This window comes from Schistocerca cancellata, chromosome 5, assembly GCF_023864275.1.
Source record: "Schistocerca cancellata isolate TAMUIC-IGC-003103 chromosome 5, iqSchCanc2.1, whole genome shotgun sequence".
Classification (NCBI taxonomy): domain Eukaryota; kingdom Metazoa; phylum Arthropoda; class Insecta; order Orthoptera; family Acrididae; genus Schistocerca; species Schistocerca cancellata.
Genome location: NC_064630.1, coordinates 163,212,401 through 163,237,794, shown reverse-complemented (window position 1 = coordinate 163,237,794; position 25,394 = coordinate 163,212,401). Strand labels below are relative to the sequence as shown.

Here is a 25,394-nt window from a genome sequence, read left to right as displayed (position 1 = left end):
GAGTCACTTATAAGCTCATAAATAAAGCAGAATGTTACTAGCTTTTAGACAAATCCTTCTTCAGAGGACTACTGCTAGCCCCTGCTTCACACCCACCTCTGCCCTCATCCCATGACTTTAACCTTTATCATCTTGCATTCACACCTCCTATAGTGTCTCCATCTTCCTGCATTCTGTCTTCCCCTTCCAAACCATCCTCTTCATTACTGTGTGCTGTGCATAACTCCCTTGTCTTTGCACCAGAACTAGTTCACCAGTGCCACAGTCCTATACTTTGCAATTGCTGTCTCTCCCTCCTGGGCACTAGCCACCCTTCCCCAATTCTCCCCTCCCCACTACTCACCTCCTTTCTCAATTCCTGCTCCACCTGACTCAATCTCCCACCATAGTCGAGATGCAGTGCCAGCACTTTGCAGTCGACTGAGGCGATGCAGGTGTGTGTGTGTGTGTGTGTGTGTGTGTGTGTGTGTGTGTGTGTGTGAAGCCTCAAATATATAGCAAGTTGTTACCTTTTCTTCTTTCATAATTTAAATAATTCATGTTATATAAAAGGTAAGGAGAGTCTTTAACTATGTTGTTACTGAATTTATTTCTTCGATTTAAATGTTTCCATCGATGTTAATGTTTTGTACAATTTGTAGGCTTCAAGGAAGAAGTTTTGGGGTTATTTATGTAGAATTACGTATAATCCTTCGAACAAGAAAGAAAGCAAGTGATGACTATTTCTTGAGAAGCTGTGGGCAGCTAGATTTCTATGGCACAAGCCACTATATGGCATATTGTAAAAGTTAACCACTGACAGTATTATTTGCCATTCCTATTCTTTGTTATGTTCATAAGAGAAATTAAGAGCCACTTTTTTAATGTCATCAGTTTTTTGACTGGTTTGAGGCTGGCTTCCATGTTTTCTAATTAAATGCCAATCTTTTTGTCTTTAACTACTACTAGAATTAAGTGAAATTAGCAAATAAACTTTGAAAACTTAGCATTTTGAAATTCAAATTTATCATTTACGTTGCTTCCCACCACCTCCCATCGCCCCCCCTCCCGCCCCCCCTTCCCCGACCTGTATATAATTCCAGTGATGGCGTATTTATCTGGCAAAATATTTACAAAAAAAATATAGCTTTACTTGGATTTTTAAAATCTTGTTCAGTAATTGACAAATAAGAGTAAAGAATACAGCAAATGACAGAAAGAAACAACAATTCCAAAGTTGAAGTGACTGACGTATGTTTGCCACACTCTTAACAAACATTTCTGTGTTTAGTGTGGGGGTATTATATTTATGTCTGGTTAGGGAATGAAGCAAATAAAAGTGAACCGAAAAATTAGTAAGCATCAAATAAAAAAAACTTCTACAATACTATACTTTCACATACAACAAAGCAAGAAACGTACTGTTAGAAGTCATCTAGTAAAGTTTTGAAAGCAGTTGATGGTGATTTTTCTACTATGTATCTCAACTTTGCCTCACTTTTATTTGTTCATTATTCTGTCCAGGTATAAATAAAACATCTTTGGTTTAGTGTTTACTTTTCAGTGGCGTAAAGTATCACAGACGTACCTTATTTTATCAACTCCTTTGTAACATGCTAGTGCGTAAATATATGTTGTACAGATTAGCAGAATGTTGTATCTAGCATAATTTTTGCTCTTTTGTCATCCTTATTCGGTGATCTCACATATAATCAGGAGTATATTAAAAACAGTACAAGGCTAGCACCTGTGCATTCAGATATTGTAGCATTGAAGTAATAAATTTCTTTGAAATATACTAATTTCCCGAAATATACCTATTTTGCATTTTATTGCACTTTGAAATTGACTGAAAACATGAAGCTCTGTGCCCAAGAAGTGTTGAAGTAACAATTTTTTACACTTTCAAAGCATTTTGCGTTTATAGCATGTGTGAATTTGATGTACATCTGCTAATTACTATACCCAACAACCTCTATAATATGTTTTGTAGTCTTTCCCCTATGCTGCACTTCCAGTACTAAGTGGATTATTCCTGGGTAATGTGGCAGATGCTCTACTCATTTGTCCCTCATGAGAAAACCAAATATTGTGAGACAGAATTGTCTTATCTTGTTGCTAGAGGAGCTCATTTCTTTGTTGAAATGGCATATATTTCCTCGCTTTGACAATTTTGACTATAATTTTACAGTGCATTCTTTAATGTGATGTGTGTCCTGCCATGCTTGTTTAGTGTTCTGATTCCATTTGTGACGCGGGATTTAACACTTAATCTGCCTCCCCCAGTTATTTTCTTAATATAAGTGTGCAACGTAGCCCTTGACTAGGTTACAAAGTGCATACTTTCTTTCATTAACACCAGTGGTGCTGTAGACATTTTTCCAGTCTCAGATTTCTCTTGAATTACTCAGTTCATTTTTCAATCCCTTTGTAGTTTTTTCATTCTTCTCACTTGGGTTGTTCACCTTGATATTAAACATCACCAGTTAACCATACTGTTGTGAGAGACCATTAACTATGGGAATTACATTATGAATTTGCAGTCTTGGTGCATCTAAAAAAATGTTGTGAAACTCAGTGTTGGTGCATAAGAGGAACTTGATCATGTAAAATAGTGAGGGATATAAGCATAGCTGCAGAATAGCTATTCTTTGTGAAAATTAAATTGAAATTTCCACTAAATATTATCACATTCTGTTTTGCAGCCAGAAGTTTAATAATCCATCAAGTTATTTCATAAATTATTTTAAATTACTCTTCTCATATGCTTTCATGTACAGTACATTGTATTATTATTACCTTCTCATGAAAATCTGCTTCTGTGGCACAAGCTTCAGAATGCTGATCACTGCGAAATCTGTGGTACCACTGTTTTTGTATTTGTATCCCATCATAAGAGGCAACTCCACCTTTCTCCACACCTAATCTCCAGTAACTTAATAAAATTAGAGTTTACCCTAAAAAAGGAACTGTCCTCACTAATTGACTGCAGGCAGTCACCCATGAGTAGCAGTGTCTCTCTTAAAGATTCTGCTATCAGCCAGTTTGCATTTTCCATTTATATTTGGATTTATACTGTGCCTCATAAAATTTTTCTGCAGTAGCTTAACACACTTCATGTCCATGTTAGTTTAAAAACAATACGGAAACCTGGGCCAACTAATAAAACTAATGCCCTTTACATTACAGTCAACTTTTAAGTTATATAGCATATTAAGTGGAAAATTGTCACAAGGCAAATAATGCAAATAAAACACAATTGTATGGAAATTTATTGATCACTGGACAGTGAAATTTATGCCTACTTGCACGTATTTGGAATGTGAAATTCAATCCATATTAAAATATATCTTCATGATCTTCCGGGTTACAGGACTGGAGAAGGTGGTGGTGGGAGGGTGCATGGGACATGTTTTACACCGGGGCGGTTACAAGGGTAGGAGCCTGAGGGTAGGGAAGGTGGTTTGGGGATTTCATAGGGATGAACCAAGAGGTTACGAAGGTTAGGTGGACGGTGGAAACACAGTCTTGGTGGAGTGGGGAGGATTTCATGAAGGATGTATCTCATTTCAGGGCAGGATTTGAGGAAGTCGTATCCCTGCTGGAGAGCCACATTCAGAGAGTGATCCAGTCCCAGAAAGTATCCTGTCACAAGTGAGGCACTTTTGGGGTTCTTCTGTGGGAGGTTCTGGGTTTGAGGGGATGAGGAAGTGGCTCTGGTAATTTGTTTCTGTACCAGGTCCGGAGGGTAGTTGGGGGATGCGAAAGGTGTTTTCAGGTTGTTGGTGTAATGGTTCAGGGATTCCGGACTGGAGCAGATTCGTTTTCCATGAAGACCTAGGCTGCAGGGAAGGGACCATTTGATGTGGAATGGATGGCAGCTGTCATAATGGAGGTACTGCTGCTTGTTGGTGGGTTTGATGTGGACGGACGTGTGAATCTGGCCATTGGACAGATGGAGGTCAATGTCAAGGAAAGTGGCATGGGATTTGGAGTAGGACCAGGTGAATCTGATGGAACCAAAGGAGTTGAGGTTGGAGAGGAAATTCTGGAGTTCTTCTTCACTGTGAGTCCAGATCATGAAGATATATTTTAATATGGATTGAATTTCACATTCCAAATACGTGCAAGTAGGCATAAATTTCACTGTCCAGTGATCAATAAATTTCCATACAATTGTGTTTTATTTGCATTATTTGCCTTGTGTGTGTGTGTGTGTGTGTGTGTGTGTGTGTGTGTGTGTGTGCGCGCGCGCATGCGTGCATCCTTTTTTTTCCCCCTAAGGTAAGTCTTTCCACTCCCGGGATTGGTATGACTCCTTACCCTCTCCCTTAAAACCCACATCCTTTCATCTTTCCCTCTCCTTCCCTCTTTCCTGATGAAGCAACCGTTGGTTGCGAAAGCTTGAATTTTGTGTGTATATTTGTGTGTCTATCAATGTGCCAGTGCTTTCGTTTCGTAAGTTACATCATCTTTGTTTTTAGACATATTTGTCCCACGTGGAATGATATATATTGTGTGTGCAAATAGTCATTTTAATTAGTAATAAGTGTAATATTTAAGGAGATTTTTGGTCTTTATATATGCATTACACTTATTACTAATTAAAATGACTTTATTTGCACACACAAAATACAGTCACATGATCAGATATATTACTTTGGTCATTCTCTTACCTCTTCATTTCATAGCCAATCAGGCCACTTTAACTAAACTCCATTCGAACAGGCTATGAAGGCCCAATGTTACCAACAGACTGCCGTGTCATCCTCAGCCCACAGGCGGCACTGGATGTGGATGTTGAGAGACATGTGGGCATCACACTGGTCTTCCGGTCATTGTCAGTTTTCGTGACTGGAGCTGCTACTTCCCAGTTAAGTAGCTCCTCAAGTGGCCTCACAAGGGCTGAATGCACCCTGCTTGCCAACAGCACTCTGCAGACCAGATGGTCACATATCCAAGTTCTAGCCCAGCCTGACAGCACTCAGCTTCAGTGGTCTGACGGGAAGTGGTGTTATCACTGTGGCAAGGCCATTGGCCTACCTGCCACTTAATTTTTACTATTCTCTGGTAATGCCACATTTCATTTTTCTAGTTTCTTTTCTGCATTTATGATCGTTCATGTTTGACTTCCATATACTGCTATGCTCCAGACACACACTTTCAAGAATTCCTTCCTTATTTTCTTATCATTAGCTGATACAGATAGGGCTCTTTTGCTGAGGAAAGCATTCTCCATCTATATCTATTTCTGATAGCTTCTTTGCTTCAGCTATCCTGGCTAAATTTGCTTCCGGGATAGGAAATTCTCTTATTTCTAAATGTACTCTAATCTCTCTGAATTTTATCACTGTTGTCCTTGAGCGTATGTACTGTTTCACTTGGGTGGTTGTTCCATTCATACCATGGTGGATCAGGTACTTATACTGCATCTCCACTCTTCCATTGGAAAATCTTTAATATCTTGGTATGATGTTTGAATTACTATTTTGAAGCAAAGGACTGAATTGGCTACTGCTTAGCAGCATTGAGTGCGCTAGGGCACTATGTAGGCAGCTACATGTGATGCAAGGAAGATATTACTGTCTTAGCAATGACCGTGTGATGGTTATTAAGGCTGTGCCTGGGCTATTGGTGTCTGGATCTGCGAAGTTAAAATGTTCCCTCTCGTCAAAGTGCAGAGGATGGTTGCAGCAGATATTGTCAGTGGGCATTTCTCATTTAGAGGGGTTGTCCTGTGTGTACTAAGAAAAAATATTAATGCTGTCTGTTTTCTACATGGTCATGGTGTTTAGCACCTTGAGCTTCAAAAATATGTGCCACATTCTACATCATCATTCAAGTTCTGGTGTTACAGTGTAAGATGATGTATGTTGCCAAGCTCACAGGCAGACTAGAAGTATGATAGTCTAAAATGAACCCGTTACCCATGGCACAAACATGTTCTGCAAACTGTAAGTCAGACAGATTTTGTTCTCACGGTACTATACAGAGCTTCTGAAAGGAGAGAGAATGTGCAAATTTTGACCAAGTTTCCTGAGAAGACACCTATTTCCAAATGATTGCATCTGTATCAATACTCACATTGAGAATTGTATGACTGATGGTATTTTTGATAAGTTGTGAAATGTTCCTCATACAGCAGTAACCATTTCTTGAAAGGGGTGGGGGGTTGGGTGGTTGGTAGAGGTGCCATGGCAGAGCTGCCATTATGTATCTAATGGGACACTATGTGGTGCTTAGTGTGTACAATAGGGTGGTCATTAGCTTTTTAATTTTGTTTTTCTTTATGCGTGGCCCCTAGTCTTCGTTTGTTTCAAGAAGAGTTTTAAAACCTATTTCGTTGAAACTGAAGATGAGGAACCCATGCCATAGTGTCAGAGAAGTTGTCATGTCATGTCGTTTTGTTTATTACTGTGTATACATGTGCTTGGCTGTTATCATACTCCAGCATGAAACTTTCACTCTGCAGCAGAGTGTGCATTGATATGAAACTTCTTAGCAGATTAAAATTGTGTGCCGGACTGAGAGGCAAACTCAGGGCCTTAGGACCTTTGCCTTCTGCAGGCAAGTGTTCTACTGACTGAGCTACCCAAGCATGAGTCACGACATATCCTCAAAGCTTTATTTCTATCAATACGACATCTCCTACCTAACAGACTTCACAGAAGTTCTCCTGCAAAACTTTTGGGACTAAACTCCTAGAAGAAAGGATAACATAATATTTTACCTTAACATTTTTTAGCCTCTTCAGCACTAGGGTAAAAAGTAACTGAATCTAAAGGTAAAGGAACCTTATTTAAGAAATCTAAGACTATGCTTAACTTCTTCAAAATGTCCAAATTCTTGACTGAAATGAACTCGTCAGTCCGCTGCAGAATGAAAATTTCATTCTGGAAACATCATTGAGGCTGTGGCTAAGCCACGTCTCTGCAATATCCTTTCTTCCAGAAGTGCAAGACCCTCAAGTTTTGCAAGAGGGTGTCTGAGAAGTTTGGAAGGTAGGACTTGGTACAAAGGAAGTAAAACTGTAAGGACATGTCATATGTTTGGGGAGGGCAGTTGGTAGAGCACTTGCCCGCAAAAGGCAAAGTTCTCGAGTTCATGTCTCAGTCCGGCAATCAGTTTTGATCTGCCAGGAAGTTTCATATCAAAATAGGAGAACGCGGTAGGATTGGTATCAGGTATTGCTTTATGTAGGTGAAGAATCTAAAGATGTAAGAAATGACCACCAGAAATCATCTTGTTAAAAGTATGGTGTGGTTATGTTGTTTCAACTTTGTGATACATTTGTCTCACTTTTCTTCCTGTATGTGTTTGTGGTAAGTGTTAAACCAGTTGGCGGGGGTGACAACTACGGTAAAATAGGCATTGCAGGAGCAGGCAGGTAAGCAGCTCTGTGTTTAGTCACATCTTCAAGGTGCATACCAAGTGAGGTCTTGCATGTTGGTATTCAGTGTTATGTTGTGTGCTGTGTGGGGTAGTATTCATTGTGAGACATGACACCTTATGCTGATGCATCCTAGGGATGAACTGGTAGACTCATATAATGATATAGCACCTCATGAGTATTGAATCAGTGAGTAAAATGAAAAGAGTGTTGTTTGTGAAGTTACAGAAGATGTAGTCCTCACAATACCAGTGTACAACACATACCATCGCTACAAGGACGAGAAGAAAATTTGTCCATTTGTAAGTGAAAGATTATTTTTTTAAGTCTAAATGCAATCATGTTTAGAGCATTTTTAAGGTTATGCACTTCTTCTGGTAAATAGAATACACTCCTGAAATAAGATTCTGTAAGGTCTGCAAAATACCTATCTAAGTTGCTGTTGTCTCTTCATGGGACTCAGAATTTGAATCTAGCCACATATGTTTCTAAAAGTTGAAATAAGTGTGTGTCAGATATAGTGATTTGTTTGGATGTTCAAAAAATGTTTCAGATCCATTAGTCTTCACTTTATTCAAATACTTTTGATGGCAGGTGTGTTTTTCTGTGATAATTTATTTTCTTTTGTGAACTGCACTGTTTTTTTTTCTCCCCCCCCCCCCCTCCCATCCCCCACCCAGTTGCAGCTTAACACTGCCATATGTCATTGAAGGGGTCAGCGGAAGAAAGTGTTAATGTACGGCTAAGTTCAAAGACAAGAACATAAATACAATAAGACAAAGCAATTTATATAGATAGCATATCTTAGAAGGACATACAGAAATAGTCATCATCATGTGGTACATTTGAAAACATGAAATAACATGATCAGACCAATCCGATTGCCTGTTGGCTTCTGTCTCAAGTTCTTTGGCTGACATTTGTTTGACAGTTTTTCTGATGTTTCGCCATTGCTAGTGGTGGACTGGAGTAGAGTTCTGTAGCTGTCACACCAACATCTGAGAGCTCTTCCTTGCTCATTACTGCTGTAGTTCTCCCTTTGCTACCTGCAATGTTTGTTCGGTGCATGATCCATTTAGTTTGAGACATTCCTCTTTATTTTTTGAAGCAGTTGTCATTTTATGGTTTTTTATGGCTTATCTGAACAAGCACGTATTGTAGCTCTTCTTCACAGCAGGTACTTCCATGTTGACAAATTTTTATATTTGGTCGGTATCACACAGTGTGCGCTCTGCCACAGTTGGTTTTCACCTGTCCCAACTTGCAATGTCATTATGTTTGGTGATCCTGGTGTTAATGGATCATTCAATCATTCCCAAGTATACTTTTCCAGATGTACAGGGTATGCAGTATATTTCTGATGTTTCAAGTGGGTCCATTTTGTCCTGTGCCGATCTGAGACACTCTTTGAACTTCTTGGTTGGTTTGTAAATAATCTTTATGCCATGTTTGTACAGTATATGACCAATTCTTTCCATCACCCAGGGGATGTATGGCAGAAAGGTCGTACCCAATGTTGTTCTTGCGGTGTGTCACTTCTCGGAGTGGGGGGGCTGGTGTAGTGGCAGACATCTACACACATCCTCAGCTGATTTGGTCACTGGAGCTGTCAAGAGTTCTTGCACTGGCTGCCAGCAGTGTTATGACTGAATTTGTCTTTGCTGCAGTGCGATGCTCTGACTGTTTTGTTCCAACAAAATTTTCACTTATTTACCAATCAAGCTTTGGTGATATACCCGCCTCTGTAACTATTCTACTTATCTTATTTCATTGTATGTTTGGATTGTTTTGCAAGTGTAATGGTGATCTGGTTTACTTTAAATAAAATATTGTTCATGATACATCAGAATTAATATTTTGTATCTCTACCCGGATGAATTATGAGTGCTTCATATTCATGAAATGATAATTAAATGGACACCCTAGCTGCAAACAGGCGTTGATGTACTTCATTGGGGACATGTTGAAGGGCAAACATCTATTAGGCGCACTACGAATGTAGTGGTGGGGACATGTTGGGAATTTGGATCTCACGGGGAGTGTGCAAGGGATAAGTCCCTGCAGACGCACTATCCTCTGTGCCCGCGGTGGCTCAGATGTATAGAGCATCTGCCATGTAAGCAGGAGATCCCGGGTTCGAGTCCCGGTCGGGGCACACATTTTCATCATGTCCCCAATGAAGTACATCAACGCCTGTTTGCAGCTAGGGTGTCCATTTAATTATCATTTCATTTCTAGCGAAACTGCATGGTCATCCACGGTAACTGTTCTTTCGGGAACAGATACTACCGTCATATATAGCTTCATATTCAGTTTGGAAGGCTATCAACTAGTCTTGTGACATGTCATCTATGGGAACTGAATATACCTATTGAGTTGTCTTACAACTTGATCGTCATTCAGACAGTGAACATCTCTGGAATCAAAGGGTAGACATCACGAATGTGACCCCTACTGGGATGGAGGAAACAGTTGTGCAAAGGTCAGGAAGTAATATCATCTCCTTTGCCAGGACATGACTTGTGGGCTGTGGTGACTAGAATCAAGTAGTGAACTGTGGTAAAACATCCCTGGTTGAATCAGACTTTTATTCATGATAGATACAGTGGCGTGGTCGCTGCTGGAGGATAGGGCAGCAACCCAAGAATGACTTTGTGAACTACAGAGTCCAGCGAGCCATGGTCATAAAGTATGTCTGGGCAGCAGTGCACAAGCTGCATCATTTGCTGTAGCCGGAAGAACTGGTGATGCTGTCAAAGACTGTGCACCAATGCCTGATAGTCTCGACCAGGCTGCAGACCTGCCTTGTGCAGGAGAGGACGGTACTCAGATGTTTGCCCACAGCATGCTAGATGTCAAACGCATGTGCCACTCTGGATGTTGGTCAGCAACAAGGTGGTAGATGAGGGCTGGAAGACAACAACTACTACCAGTCCAGATCTAAACACACACCCCACCAGGGAGGTGGATGTCCTCAGGAGGAAATCACCCAGTAGGTGATTTGGCATTGTGAAGATACCCGATCGTCTGCATGAAATCCTCTGTTCAAGCGGATGCCTGCAGCTTCTGGAGTGCGGAGTAGGTGACTGGCTGCGTCATCATGTACTGCAAACGTAAATGTTGTTCAAAGCAGAATTAGTCTGGCACTGATAGCCTACCTCAGCATGATGTGCCCACTTCGAGACCATCTGAGAAAATCTGAGCAAGCTGAGCAAAACTGAGAATGAGTGTCTGATTTGGGGGATGTTAATGAGTCTGCTGGTCAGTACCCCTCTCACAGCAGCAGTCCCACACAGGTGGGCAGCAGGTCATTGTTGCCAGCAGTCTCCATTGTCTGTTGACTTCATTTGCTCTGCTAGTTGTGTTCAGTCAGCGTCTGAAGGCACCTAGGCAGAGGTGTAATATTACGCAACTTCACTCTTCAGTGGCTAGTTGCTCCTGCTCCATTAGGTTCCTGAATAAGCAGCGTTGCCTTCTTAAGTCTTTTTACTTCTTAGTGTGTGGTCACCACAGTGACAGAACCTCGCAGCTTAGGGTGTTGTTTTGGTGCATTGATGCCAGATGGTTCAGTGCCCCAAACTAGGGCTTTGCTTAACAGTCCTCCATTTTGTGCTGTCTTGCATTAGAAGGGAAGGTGTCATAATTTTTATGCAGTTATTCAAAGTTCGCTATTTTGTGCCATAGCAAAGGAAAGGGTCAGTACATCTGTAGTTCTCTTACCGTAAGCTACAAGCACCTCCTGGTGGTGCAAATTGTGAGCACTTCAGTAAATGAGCTGAGTGATGACCAGCATTGCCAGTCCTGTGTTCCTGCAATCAACAACCAATCTTCTGTGTAGCAGTGGAGTAATGTGTGTCTTAGGAATCGAGGATTTTAGTTTTATATACCAGATAGCAAGGATAGGGGAAACCTGTACAAAAATCTGCAACTGCAGCATACACAGAATATTGGTGGCATTTATGATGTGATGCTAACCAGTTGTTAAGTTATATTCTCTGTGCCACCTGCCATGTCAGAGCTGTGCTACATCACTTTCCTAGAATAAACTTTCATTTCCATAGCTGCTTATGAAAATGGATGATTGTAGTGTTATGTATGTACAGGAATGCTATTAATGGTAGATATGCTGAAGTTTATTAATTTCTTCAGAAATTGCACACATTTGGTGGAGGTAGGTACATGACATCAAGCTTGATACATTCAAAAACTGGACGTGCATTCCAGCTACATAGTAGAGGTGGAATTGCAGAATGTTCTCAGTTGTAGCAATGTTATTTCTCACACAGAGGCTTGATACTCACAGGAATAAAGGAACTGCAGGAAGAGTGGGAAAACAGTGTGTTAGATGATTTAACAAAAGAGTGATCACCGAGTAAGAGATGACAGCCCCATTTATACCATTCTTCAGCTCTCCCACTTCCATAGTAACTCATAATTAAGCCGCCTCTTGGCGTAATGGCCTTTATTGTTCTTTACAAATTGGAAATTGACTACAGCTCTGAAAGCATTAAATTAAGAGTGCATCTAAAGGTTTTGATTGTGTAGCTGATGTAAAATGACTGACTTTTAGCAAAGTTTCTTGTAAATATAAAACAAAGATTTTTCCTTCTTGCGAGATTCTAATCTGTATAAAGTTTTTTTATTTAAAAACTTTTTACATACAAGTGAGAAAGTATGACACATGCACTACTGTTAAAATGACATTTTTCACTTTTGTGTTTTTTCGTTGGTAAATGACAATTGTGGATAAGTACCTTTGTTCTGTAGTGCACAATTCATACTTCTACAATGTGTATTTGCATTCTTTGAGCTTTTGATTCTGAATAGCTTGTCATTTGTCATTCAGGGGCATGTGGTACTCTTCCACCTTCTTAACCCAACTTCCAGAAATGAATGAATTGTCCTGAAAGTGTGGTGTTGATCTTAGCTTTGATTCATATAAGCAATTAGTGTAGTATATACAATGAATTTTTTTGTCCTTGATTTTAAGGCTGATACATGTTTAACTCTTTATTACAGAGTGAATACCTTGCAGAATGTGATAAAAGAAGAGCATTTATATCAGGGTTTACTGGATCTGCTGGGACTGCTGTTATTACAGAAACACAGGCTTGTTTGTGGACAGATGGACGTTATTTTCTCCAAGCGACAAAGCAAATGGATGATAACTGGACACTTATGAAGGAAGGTATGCTACAGTGACATGTCACATTGCTGAAAATAGCATAAGTATGATGCTAACAATTTGAGTGGTGACTGCCATTTGAGGATATAACATTAAATAATCACAACCATCATGTACACAATTAGGTGGTAGATTACAGGTGAACTACTACGCTTTACTTGAGGCATAGGTGGGATGTTAAGATTATTGAATTAGCCAAGATATCCTGAGAGTAATTTGTTTATAAGCAATGTTTACTGGATAACTGGACGATATGAACACATTAAAAATTTGCTTGTTTGGCATATGGATTCCTCAACTGTTGTATTGATTTTGAATAAAATGCAAGCACTTTTCTGTTTGACTTAGAGACCACAACCAGTTTTGCTCTCAAAGGCCATTATCCAGTGGTATGTGCCAGGATGTGAAATTGTCCTTTGGGGGGGGGGGGGGGGGGGGGGGGGGGCGACTGAAACCAGTCATGGTTTTTAAAACAAAAATTGCAACTCGTGCTGGCATTTTATTCAGAATCATTCAAATATTCATTGTTCAGATAAGAAGTTTAGTGTAAGAGATACACATTGTGTTGGGATTATTAATAATTGGCAGTAATTAGAAAGCTTTACCTGTCCCAGCAGAACAATGCCTTGATTGACTTAGTGGAAAATGTTACAGCAGAATGATACAAGAAACTGCAGTACAGAGGCCAGTTAGGTGTTTTTGCTTAAGACACTGTAAGCCAGGGCTGACCAGAAATTCTGAACGCGTGCGGTGCTCCTGCTCATGTGCAACTTCCGGGTCACAGCGTGCATGCCGCAGCCGTCAGTGTTCATGTAGTGCATGTTTCTACGCACAGATGTCGCTTTATCCACTTGCTGGGATACTCTGTACCGGCGCATTCTAGTTCTCTTTCCACAGCTTGCAGGCCAACCATGGGAAGGTATTTCGCGTATTAAACATTTAAAATACTGTCACAGTCTACTCATTGAGACATTTACTTTTGTGTTGACAGTTTAACCCAGTAAGACAGGTAATACAGTTAACAACAGTGGGTTTTTATTAAGGCAGCTTGACTGACGGCACGAAAATATGCGTAATGTTTTTGATCTAGTATTTAAGAAAGAGAGCACTTAGCGAATTCCAAGGAACCTTATTCATGATTTCAAATAACATTAAACTAATGCAAGGTTTCCTATAACTAATCCTCGGTGCCCTCAGTTACACCCACACAATTTCTGTCTCACTGACCTCTGAACAGAATGATAACCACAGACCTCTCAATGATCACCTGTTATTTCAATACCATTATTGCTATATCTTTCATCAGTTCCATCTGAAATCTGCATAATAACCGACAATTAGATGAATGTTATGTTTCATTGACTTCAGCTGAGTGTAGCCCTTCACACATTAAAGAAGAAGAAGAAGGAGAAAAAAAAAAAAAAAGAGAGAGAAATCCTAAATGTAAACATACAATTGAACAATTGGTTTAATGACCAATTTTCCTGATAATAATGTAATATGGAGCAGAATGAGGCAATAATGCACAGTTAGTAAACAATAATTTTTAATTATGAAAGGAATAAATCCAAACACGTTTATCACTGGTCATGAGAAATGATATAGTTAATATTGGGCACAAAAGCATGGCTCATTGACAAACGCAAGCAGTTTCGAAGATTTTCATCACTTATGCTTGATCTAAACCTTGATTTATTCATTTTCATCCCCAAGAAAAATCTCTCTCAAACATATTTTGTCCCAAACATGGACATAACGCTCGCGACTTCTCGGTGCAGGTGTGGAAATTCTTGTTGTGAATAATTTTCATAGAATTCTTTTGTACTTTGCACTGCAAAGAACTTGTCCTTCAGTCTTGTATTGTACTGTAGGTCGATCAGTTCCATCTGTAGATAATTCGGAGCATCTTCAACTGACGACAAGAAAGGTCGAGCAAAGAGGCGAATGACAGGAGACAAACTCGTAACATCTGCAAATTGTGCTCGAAATTGTTCCTTAATTTTTACAATTATTGACACTTATTCTTGAAATCTAGCACTTTGATGGACCAGTCCAAGAGTTGGGAATTGTGCAGTGTTTTGTGTCAATAGCTGACTCTCCCAAAGTGCAAGCTTCCTTTCAAAGTCATTTACTTTTTCCAACATGTCAGAAATTAAATTATTTTCACCTTGCAAACTGACAGGCAGGCTGATATCCAACAAGGGTCTTCCAACATAGGTTCACTTTCTCTCTTCTCATGTAAGAATGTTACTATGACCAAACGTAAATAAAAAAATATTTTCAGCATTTTACCTTGACTGACCCAGCGTACTTCGGTATAGTAAGGTATGTCGCTGTACTCCGTTCCTAATTCCTCCAATAACTGCCGAAACTGGCGATGCGTAACCCCACGTGTCTTCAGATAGTTTACAGTACGCACAACAATGTGCACGACGTTTGCTAACGTTACTGATTTTGTACAAAGTGCCTCTCGATGCAGAATGCAGTGAATTCCATACAACGTTTCGTCTGTGTGTCCTAGCTTTTTGCGCATCCATGCTATGAGCCCTCTCTGGTGGCCTTGCATTGATGGTGCTCCAACTGTAGTCACTGAGACTAACCGATTCCAGTCCATACCAACACCATCAGTCGCTTGCTCGACAGCTTGGAGTAAGTCCGCACCTGTAGTAGTCTCTTTCAAAGGTACTAAGTCCAAAATGTCCTCTGTTACACAAAGTGCGTTATCGACACCTCGTATGTGTATCACAACCTGGGCTGTATCTGTAAGATCTGTCGCTTCATCGAGCGCAACAGAGAAAGCAACAAAGTCTTTAGCCTTATTTATTAGCTGCCTGTGCACATCGCCGGCCATAACACTGATACGTCTTGTCACTGTTTGTTTGGATAGACTGATTTCTTGAAACCTGCTAATGTTCATGGGACACACAAGTTCTGCAGCATTAATCAGACACCCTTTCACAAACTCCCCTTCGAAAAAGGGTTTCCCAGATTGTGCAATTCTTAATGCGATTTTAGAACTTGCTCGCAGCGAAGATTTAGTGTGGTTGTCATTGTGGAAAATTGAAAACAGTACATTGTACAGCATACAGTAAAATAGACATAAATGTAACATAAGAAACTAAGAGCTCAAGTAGTATCAGTTACTTTGACGTACAGTAAAATCAAGTTGTGTGTCATCCATTTTCTTAAGGACATTTAATTTTGCTTTCCATTCTTCACTGTTGAGTACACTACACTCGTCCTTGTGATACGTATTGTAGTGTCTTTCAATTGAAAACTTACACTGGCTGCCTATTATTCGGCGGCACAGCAAACACTGAGTTTTTGCCAACAACTACAAAAAAGAATTGCAGTTCCCAGTCATTTTTGAACAACTGAGGACATAGACCTCCTGTCCTTTGCTACAGTACCTGCCATTTCTCAGTACCTCTGTTAAGGTTACGGTCACCAAGGGTAAACGAGACTGGGTATGTTGCACTCTTGCTTGTACCACATAAAAAGGGAAGTGGAGTCGTCGCCGTTCATTTAGGACATATGTCTAATAACAGATGTCGCTATCACTCGCTGTCACACACGTGCGCACATGTGCAGCACTTCCGCACGTCTGCACACTGTGGAGCATTTGGCCAAGTGCATTATGCTGATATCGCAGAAATCATATCTGTAAGGTGAAATTGCCACATTTCCATGGCACAGTCGGGGCTGTGAAGTTGCTGGCAGAACGAAAAGGCTGGGGCAGTGATTTCACAGTTGTCCAATGGCCATGCCTTGTGTCTCAGTTCTGTTGTGACTTAGGAGAGAAGTGCTACTGTTTCAGAAACAATGATGGACTGAGTTCATATAAATACTATCAATTTTAGACAGGCAGTATCAGTTTCTGCCAGAAGGAGCCTTCATCAGTTTAAACGTGTGCCGAGTTCATTGCCTCCCTAAGGAGGGAGGGAGGGGTAAGAAGAAGAATAGAAAATCAAAAGCACTCGCGCAAATCTCAAGTGAAAATCCATATGCATTCCATGGAAATAGGGGAGTATACTAGGATGTTCTATTTTTAACTGTATGTGTGCTGTTAAGATGATAAATAATATCAGATGATGTTGTTGTTGTTGCTGTGGTCTTCAGTCCTGAGACTGGTTTGATGCAGCTCTCCATGCTAATCTATCCTGTGCAAGCTTCTTCATCTCCCAGTACCTACTGCAACCTACATCCTTCTGAATCTGCTTAGTGTATTCATCTCTTGGTCTCCCCCTACGATTTTTACCCTCCACGCTGCCCTCCAATACTAAATTGGTGATCCCTTGATGCCTCAGAACATGTCCTACCAACCGATCCCTTCTTCTGGTCAAGTTGTGCCACAAACTTCTCTTCTCCCCAATCCTATTCAATACTTCCTCATTAGTTATGTGATCTACCCATCTAATCTTCAGCATTCTTCTGTAGCACCACATTTTGAAAGCTTCTATTCTCTTCTTGTCCAAACTATTTACCGTCCATGTTTCACTTCCATACATGGCTACACTCCATACAAATACTTTCAGAAATGACTTCCTGACACTTAAACCTATACTCGATGTTAACAAATTTCTCTTCTTCAGAAACGCTTTCCTTGCCATTGCCAGTCTACATTTTATATCCTCTCTACTTCGACCATCATCAGTTATTTTGCTCCCCAAATAGCAAAACTCCTTTACTACTTTAAGTGTCTCATTTCCTAATCTAATACCCTCAACATCACCCGGCTTAATTCGACTACATTCCATTATTCTCGTTTTGTTTTTGTTGATGTTCATCTTATATCCTCCCTTCAAGACACCATCCATTTCGTTCAACTGCTCTTCCAAGTCCTTTGCTGTCTCTGACAGAATTACAATGTCATCGGCGAACCTCAAAGTTTTTATTTCTTCTCCGTGGATTTTAATACCTACCCCGAATTTTTCTTTTGTTTCCTTTACTGCTTGCTCAATATACAGATTGAATAACATCGGGGAGAGGCTACAATCCTGCCTTACTCCCTTCCCAACCACTGCCTCCCTTTCATGTCCCTAGACTCTTATAACTGCCATCTGGTTTCTGTACAAATTGTAAATAGCCTTCTGTACAAATTGTAAATAGCCTTTCGCTCCCTGTATTTTACCCCTGCCACCTTTAGAATTTGAAAGAGAGTATTCCAGTCAACATTGTCAAAAGCTTTCTCTAAGTCTACAAATGCTAGAAACGTAGGTTTGCCTTTCCTTAATCTTTCTTCTAAGATAAGTCGTAAGGTCAGTATTGCCTCACGTGTTCCAGATGATGTTACTAGAGTCTATTCAGGAGTATAGTTGAGGATGTGGGATGTGGATGATACACTTGGAGGGAAGGGGAGAGAGTAATTAAATGCATTTTTTGTGAAGGTTTCATATACTTACTATTGTGGCCAGAATGTGACAATACTGGGAATGTGAGAATGTGTGTCAGCACTTGTGTGTTGTGCTGTGAGCCTGTATTTAATGGTAGCAGTATAGAAGCTGAGGGGAAAGTGCCCAATGATGGAGCCATTGTGCTGCCCATTGTGGAAGGCAGGAACATGGCCCGAAGAGTGCCACCAGCGGTTTGTGGTCTGTAATGAGTGTAAACTTAGTTCCCAATAGGTAAATATGGAATTTTTTAATTGCAAAAATAATCACTTAGACTTCTTTTCCTATCTGTGAATAATTCTTTTGAGTGAGTGTCAGCGTTTTCAACACTAGGCAATTGGTTGCTCATTACTGTCATTGTTCCTACACACCAGAAATGTACCAATGCCACACGGAGAAGCACCTGCAGCCAAAACAGAGGGTCTGATGTGGAGAAGTATATAAGGCAATGTGATAAGTGCAAGTGCTTCAGCTGTGTGAAAGCATACTCACAGGCAACTGTCCAACTATACTGAACACTGTTCTTTCACAAATGGTTAAACAGATGTATAAAATGGGCCAGTTGTGTGAGGAGCTTAGAATCATAATACACCTTCTCAAAAAAGCATGCAGCTTAAAGTTTTTGAGGCAGAGAAGTATCAATAGCTGCAATGTTGTGGTCAGAGGTCTGGACCCCTTCTGTGCTGAACAAGTGTCCCAGGTGCTCAGCTTGCTTCTGAAAAGATTGGCCTTTGTGTAACCAGCACTTCAGCCCTGTCATGCAATGTAGCAAGACGGGTGCAAAGGTTGTGCAGGTGGTCCTGACATGTAGCTCAAATGACAGTTAAGTCATCAAGATTGTTTGTGAAAGCAATAATGAAATGATTGGGTGTTCCAGGTATCTCTGGAAGATTGCCAGAGCACACAAGATCCCAAAAGGCAAGCACTTACACTTTTATAAGCCGAAGAGAGTGTTAATAATCATGATGCGTAGTCACAAGCATCACCTACCCCATTAATGGCAGGGATACCTGTGAAAGCAGTCACGTGATCTATCAGCTAAGCTGCAACCAATGTGCTATGTTGAACGTGGGCATGACAATCAACAAGACTTCTGCTCGCAAGTACCCTCACTGACAAGCTACGGCCAAGAAACACCTGGACCGCTTAATTGCTGAACATGCTGCCCAACATGGTATTCACTTCAGTGACTGTTTCACAGCCTCTGCCATCTGGATCCTTCCTACCGACACTAGCTTTTTTGAATTGTGTAGCCGGGAACTCTTCCTGCAATAAACCCCACGTTCCGGGGAATCTGCAAACATGCGTCTGCTAGATCTACCTTAGAAAAATATTCACTTCCGACAAGGAGGTCCTCTGGATATGATGTGGGGTAAGGTTCCACATGTGCCTGGGCATCGATTGTTGATTTCAAGTCTCAGCATCGCTGGAAGAAGCCATTGGGTTTCTTGGCCACTACCAGGGGTGTGGTCAAAGTGTTAGTTTTACAGGTTGAGCCACCACAACTTCATGGAGGTAATAGTTACAGTTTAACGGTCATCCATAAGGAGACTGGATTGGGCGTTACCCAGCAGAGATGGGGCCTGTGTCCAAACACCAGGAGACTGAGCTCCTGGGAAGGAACCGTGGCAGACCGAAAATGTTGTTGACTGAGTAACTATCGACAACAGAGTTGTCGTGTGACCTTTTTGTAGACAGCCGTGATTTTGAATTGACCCCAAAGTGGAACAAAGAGTCATCTTATGTGAGCAATGCACGGGAGGTTGTGGCGAATGCAGGGGATTGCAGATGAGCATACTTTTGGCAATTCAGCAAGGAAACAGTCCCCCCTGCGGGTCCGGGGATTAGAATAGGCCCGAGGTATTCCTGCCTGTCGTAAGAGGTGACTAAAAGGAGTCCATCCCCCTCACGGGGGTAGTTAGCGCCTGCGTCTGGAGACGGACGGTTCCACGACCTATAATCGTGGTCTTTTTGGTTTTTCACTTCTCGTTTCTTCCTTCCTTTTGTTGGTTCCTTTCTTTGCTCTTCTCCACCTCACTGTCTTCCTTACTCTTTCCCTTGACTTCTCCTTGCCTTCTCATTGCCTTTTTCTCATTGCCTTCTCATTGCCTTTTTCTCCTTGCCTTCTCATTGCCTTTTTCTCCTTGCCTTCTCATTGCCTTTTTTTCCTTGCCTTCTCATTGCCTTTTTCTCCTTGCCTTCTCATTGCCTTTTTCTCCTTGCCTTCTCATTGCCTTTTTTTCCTTGCCTTCTCATTGCCTTTTTTTCCTTGCCTTCTCATTGCCTTTTTTCCTTGCCTTCTCATTGCCTTTTTCTCCTTGCCTTCTCATTGCCTTTTTCTCCTTGCCTTCTCATTGCCTTTTTCTCCTTGCCTTCTCATTGCCTTTTTCTCCTTGCCTTCTCATTGCCTTCTTCTCCTTGCCTTCTCATTGCCTTCTTCTCCTTGCCTTCTCATTGCCTTCTTCTCCTTGCCTTCTCATTGCCTTCTTCTCCTTGGCTTCTCTGGTCTCCGCCTTGGCGTTTGAGACAGTCTGTCCTCTTTCTCCCTCTCTCTTCTTTTTCCTCTTCTTCCTTCCTCCCTGTGCGTGCCTGAAGGCCGACCCACGCGTTCGCACGCGTAGCCGGTGACGGGGTAACGCGTAAGTCCCCGCCCTGGGTAGACATGTAAGGCACGCGCGTACCCCCTGGTAAAGGCCAGGCCCGGGGAGGGGTGATTGCCTGAGCTGATACCTTCTGACCATGCCGATTGGTCCCTCCGTCTGTTTCTCGGGACGTGTGACCTGAGGTGTAAACATTCACTTAAGGCGGGAGTGCCCTCTGAGAGGGTCCCCACAAGGAAGGAGCGCGCCATCGGAGACGCTGGCAACCATAGGGGATTCCTCCGCAATGGATTCTACTCCATCTCTCTCGACTTCGACCCAAAAACGGAAACATGACCAGCCAACAGTGACAAAAGTACTACCGCCTGCCCCACAGTTCCTCGTAGTTTCTCGATCTGAGGACGGAAAGGATTTTTCCTCTGTCAACCCTTTCGTTATTCAGAAGGGCGTAGATGCCATAGCCGGATCTGTCAAATCTTGTACCAGGTTGCGTAACGGCACCTTATTACTAGAAACTGAGAGTGCCTTTCAGGCACAAAAACTGCTTCGGGCCACCCTCCTGTACACGTTCCCTGTTCGGGTGGAGGCCCACCGAACTTTGAATTCGTCTCGTGGTGTAGTCTATACTAGCTCCCTCGACGGATTGACTGACGAGGAGCTTCAATCTTTCCTCGCTGAGCAGGGCGTGACGGCTGTCCATCGGGTCATGAAAAAGGTCAACAATGACCTTGTACCGACCCGGACACTTTTCTTGACCTTAGATAGTGTTAAGCTGCCATCGCGCATCAAGGCGGGCTACGAGGTTATTTCTGTTTGCCCCTATGTCCCGACACCTACGCGCTGCTACCAATGTCAGCGTTTCAATCACACTCGACAGTCTTGTTCCAATGCGGCTAAATGTGTCACTTGTGGCAGGGATGCCCATGAGGGTGACTGTCCACCTCCGTCTCCTCGTTGTGTGAACTGTCAGGGTGACCATGCCGCATCCTCCCGCGACTGTCCTGTCTATAAGGAAGAACGCTGTATCCAAGAAATTCGGGTCAAAGAAAAAGTGTCCACCTCGGCTGCTCGCAAGCTATTGGCTAGTAGGAAGCCCACGCTGCTCCCAGCGGGGAAATACAGTACTGTCCTCGCCTCTCCTCGGACTACCCGGGAGGTAGCAACCCAGACATGCGATCTGACCTTCAGCACCACGGTCGTCCGTTCGGCCAGTGCTAAGATCGCGCGGTCGACGTCTCCTCTTCCTCCCATTACCCCACAGACACCAGCCCCTTCCTCAGCTTCTGCTAAGTCGAAGACCCCGAAGTCAGATGCATGGGCCTTCAAGAAGGAACCATCCCGTGCAGACTTCCTCCGTCCCTCGACCTCCCAGCCTTCGACCGGTACTTCCACCAAACGTCCTTCCAAAAAGGCGCATAGGAAGCACAGTTCTCCTTCTCCGCCACGGCGCATTTCTTCTCCTGCGCCACCCAGCGGTTGCCGCCCCAGGCCGTCATCCGTTTCGCCTGGCCGCACCACTGGTAGCCGTACATCTGGCCGTTCACCGGCGGAGGAAGCTCCCCCTCCCGGCCATCCTCCCGAGATGGCCGATGACCCTATAGACCCCATGGACGATGACTGTCCGCCTACTGATAGCGGCGGCAGTGCTCGCTCGAAGCCAGGCCCTAAGCGGCCTTCGAGGTGACCCCTTCTCTCATCTTCCTTTTCTTACGATGGCACTTATTCACTGGAATATTCGCAGCATTCGCTCCAACCAAGAGGACTTGAAGTTGCTGCTCCGCTTGCATCGTCCGCTCGTCGTAGCCCTCCAGGAAAGGAAGCTACGCCCATGCGATCAAATTGCCTTGGCACACTACACCTCTGTGCGTTTTGACCTACCCCCTGTGGTAGGTATCCCAGCTCATGGAGGGGTTATGTTGCTGGTCCGGGATGATGTTTACTACGATCCCATCACGTTGCACACCAGCCTGCAGGCAGTTGCCATCCGCATTACTCTCCCCACTTTTACGTTTTCCTTTTGTACCGTTTACACTCCATCGTCATCTGCCGTTACCAGGGCAGACATGATGCAACTTATTGCTCAGCTACCTGCACCATTTTTGTTAACTGGAGACTTCAATGCCCACCATCCCCTTTGGGGCTCTCCAGCATCCTGCCCGAGGGGCTCCTTGTTAGCAGACCTTTTCAACCAGCTCAATCTTGTCTGCCTCAATACTGGCGCCCCTACTTTTCTTTCGGACACATCTCACACCTATTCCCATTTAGACCTCTCTATATGTACTCCCCAACTTGCACGCCGGTTTGAGTGGTATGCTCTTGCTGATACATATTCGAGCGACCACTTCCCGTGTGTTATCCATCTCCTGCAGCATACTCCCTCTCCGTGCTCCTCTAGTTGCACCATCTCCAAGGCAGACTGGGGGCTCTTCTCTTCCAGGGCGATCTTTCAGGATCAAACCTTCACAAGCTGCGATCGTCAGGTCGCACACCTCACGGAAGTCATTCTCGCTGCTGCTGAATATTCCATCCCTCACCCTACTTCTTCTCCACGTCGCGTACCGGTCCCCTGGTGGACCGCAGCATGTAGAGACGCTTTACGTGCTCTTCGACGTGCTTTACGCACCTTTAAACGCCACCCTACAGTGGCGAATTGTATTAATTATAAATGATTACGTGCTCAGTGTCATCGTATTATTAAAGAAAGCAAGAAAGCCAGCTGGGCTGCTTTCACAAGCACCTTCAACAGTTTTACTCCTTCTTCTGTTGTCTGGGGTAGCCTGCGCCGGCTATCTGGCACTAAGGTCCACTCCCCAGTTTCTGGCTTGAAGGTCGCGAATGAAGTCCTTGTGGCCCCTGAGGCTGTCTCCAATGCCTTCGGCCGCTTTTTCGCAGAGGTTTCGAGCTCCGCTCATTACCACCCTGCCTTCCTCCCCTGCAAACAGGCAGAGGAGGCTAGGCCACCTGACTTCCGCTCCTCGAATTGTGAAAGTTATAATGCCTCATTCACCATGCGGGAACTCGAAACCGCACTTGGCCGATCACGGTCCTCCGCTCCAGAGCCTGATTCTATTCATATTCAGATGCTGAAGAACCTTTCTCCTGCGGGTAAAGGTTTTCTTCTTCGTACATACAATCGCATCTGGATTGAGGGACATGTTCCCGCATGCTGGCGCGAGTCTATTGTTCTCCCGATTCCTAAGCCGGGGAAGGACAAGCACTTGCCTTCCAGTTATCGACCTATCTCGCTTACCAGCTGTGTCTGTAAAGTGATGGAGCGAATGGTTAACTCTCGATTGGTTTGGCTGCTCGAGTCTCGACGCCTACTTACCAATGTACAATGTGGATTTCGTAGGCGCCGCTCTGCTGTTGACCATCTGGTTACCTTGTCGACCTTCATTATGAATAACTTCTTGCGGAAGCGCCCGACCGCGGCTGTGTTCTTTGATTTGGAGAAGGCTTACGACACCTGTTGGAGGGCGGGCATTCTCCGCACCATGCATACATGGGGCCTTCGCGGTCGCCTCCCTCTTTTTATTCGTTCCTTTTTAATGGATCGACAGTTCAGGGTACGTGTGGATTCTGTCCTGTCAGACACCTTTCGCCAGGAGAATGGGGTGCCACAGGGCTCAGTTTTGAGCGTCGCTCTCTTCGCCATCGCGATCAATCCAATAATGGGTTGCCTCCCAGCTGATGTATCAGGCTCCCTTTTTGTGGACGATTTTACCATCTATTGCAGCGCGCAGTGTACACGTGTCCTGGAGCGCTGTCTTCAGCGTTCTCTTGACCGTCTTTACTCCTGGAGTGTCGCCAATGGCTTCCGTTTTTCTGCTGAGAAGACGGTCTGTATTAACTTCTGGCGCTACAAAGAGTTTCTCCCACCGTCCTTACGACTCGGTCCCGTTGCTCTCCCAATCGTGGAGACAACCAAATTTTTAGGCCTTACCTTTGACAGGAAACTTAGCTGGTCTCCACATGTGTCATATTTGGCCGCCCGTTGTACCCGTTCTTTAAATGTCCTCCGTGTTCTCAGTGGTATGTCGTGGGGAGCGGATCGAACCGTCCTACTTCGTCTATATCGGTCGATCGTCCGCTCCAAGCTGGATTATGGGAGCTTCGTATACTCCTCTGCACGGCCATCCATCTTACGCCGCCTCAACTCCATACAACATCGGGGTTTACGACTTGCGATCGGAGCATTTTATACCAGTCCCGTAGAGAGTCTTCATGCTGACGCTGGCGAATTGCCACTCATCTACCGGCGCGATATACTGCTTTGTCGGTATGCCTGTCGGCTACTGTCAATGCCCGACCATCCATCTTATCGTTCCTTTTTTGACGACTCTCTTGACCGTCAATACGGGTTGTATGTCTCTGCCCTGCTACCACCTGGAGTTCGCTTTCGTCGCCTCCTTCAACACCTTAATTTTTCACTCGCTGCAACCTTTCGAGTGGGCGAGAGCCGCACGCCACCTTGGCTCCAGGCTCAGGTCCGCGTTCACCTTGACCTCAGGTCGCTCCCAAAAGAGGTCACCCCCGGTTCGCTCTACCACTCCCGTTTTTTGGAACTTCGTTCGAAGTTCATCAACATGACTTTCATTTATACAGATGGCTCTAAGACCAATGACGGGGTCGGGTGTTCCTTTATTGTCGGGGCACAAAGTTTCAAATACCGGCTCCATGGCCATTGTTCGGTCTTCACAGCTGAGCTCTTTGCCCTCTACCAGGCTGTTCTTTACATCTGCCGCCACCGACATTCTGCTTATGTCATCTGCTCAGATTCCCTGAGCGCCATCCAGAGCCTCAGTGATCCGTACCCGGTTCACCCTTTTGTACACCGGATCCAACGCTCT

General features: G+C 43.4%; 1 protein-coding gene and 1 non-coding gene across 3 annotated transcripts in view; both read left to right on the top strand.

Annotated features, from left to right (window-relative positions):
• The window catches only part of LOC126187664 (xaa-Pro aminopeptidase 1), a 160,621-nt gene that overhangs the window by 30,522 nt on the left and 104,705 nt on the right, over positions 1-25,394 (top strand). For both annotated transcript variants that reach the window (XM_049928890.1, XM_049928889.1), the window contains exon 3: positions 12,389-12,557. In XM_049928890.1, coding sequence (XP_049784847.1) covers positions 12,389-12,557 — 169 coding nt within the window. The remainder of the gene's footprint in view (positions 1-12,388; positions 12,558-25,394) is intronic.
• Trnat-ugu (transfer RNA threonine (anticodon UGU)) lies at positions 9,450-9,524 on the top strand. Its single transcript has one exon. It is a non-coding gene; the product is annotated as a tRNA-Thr (tRNA).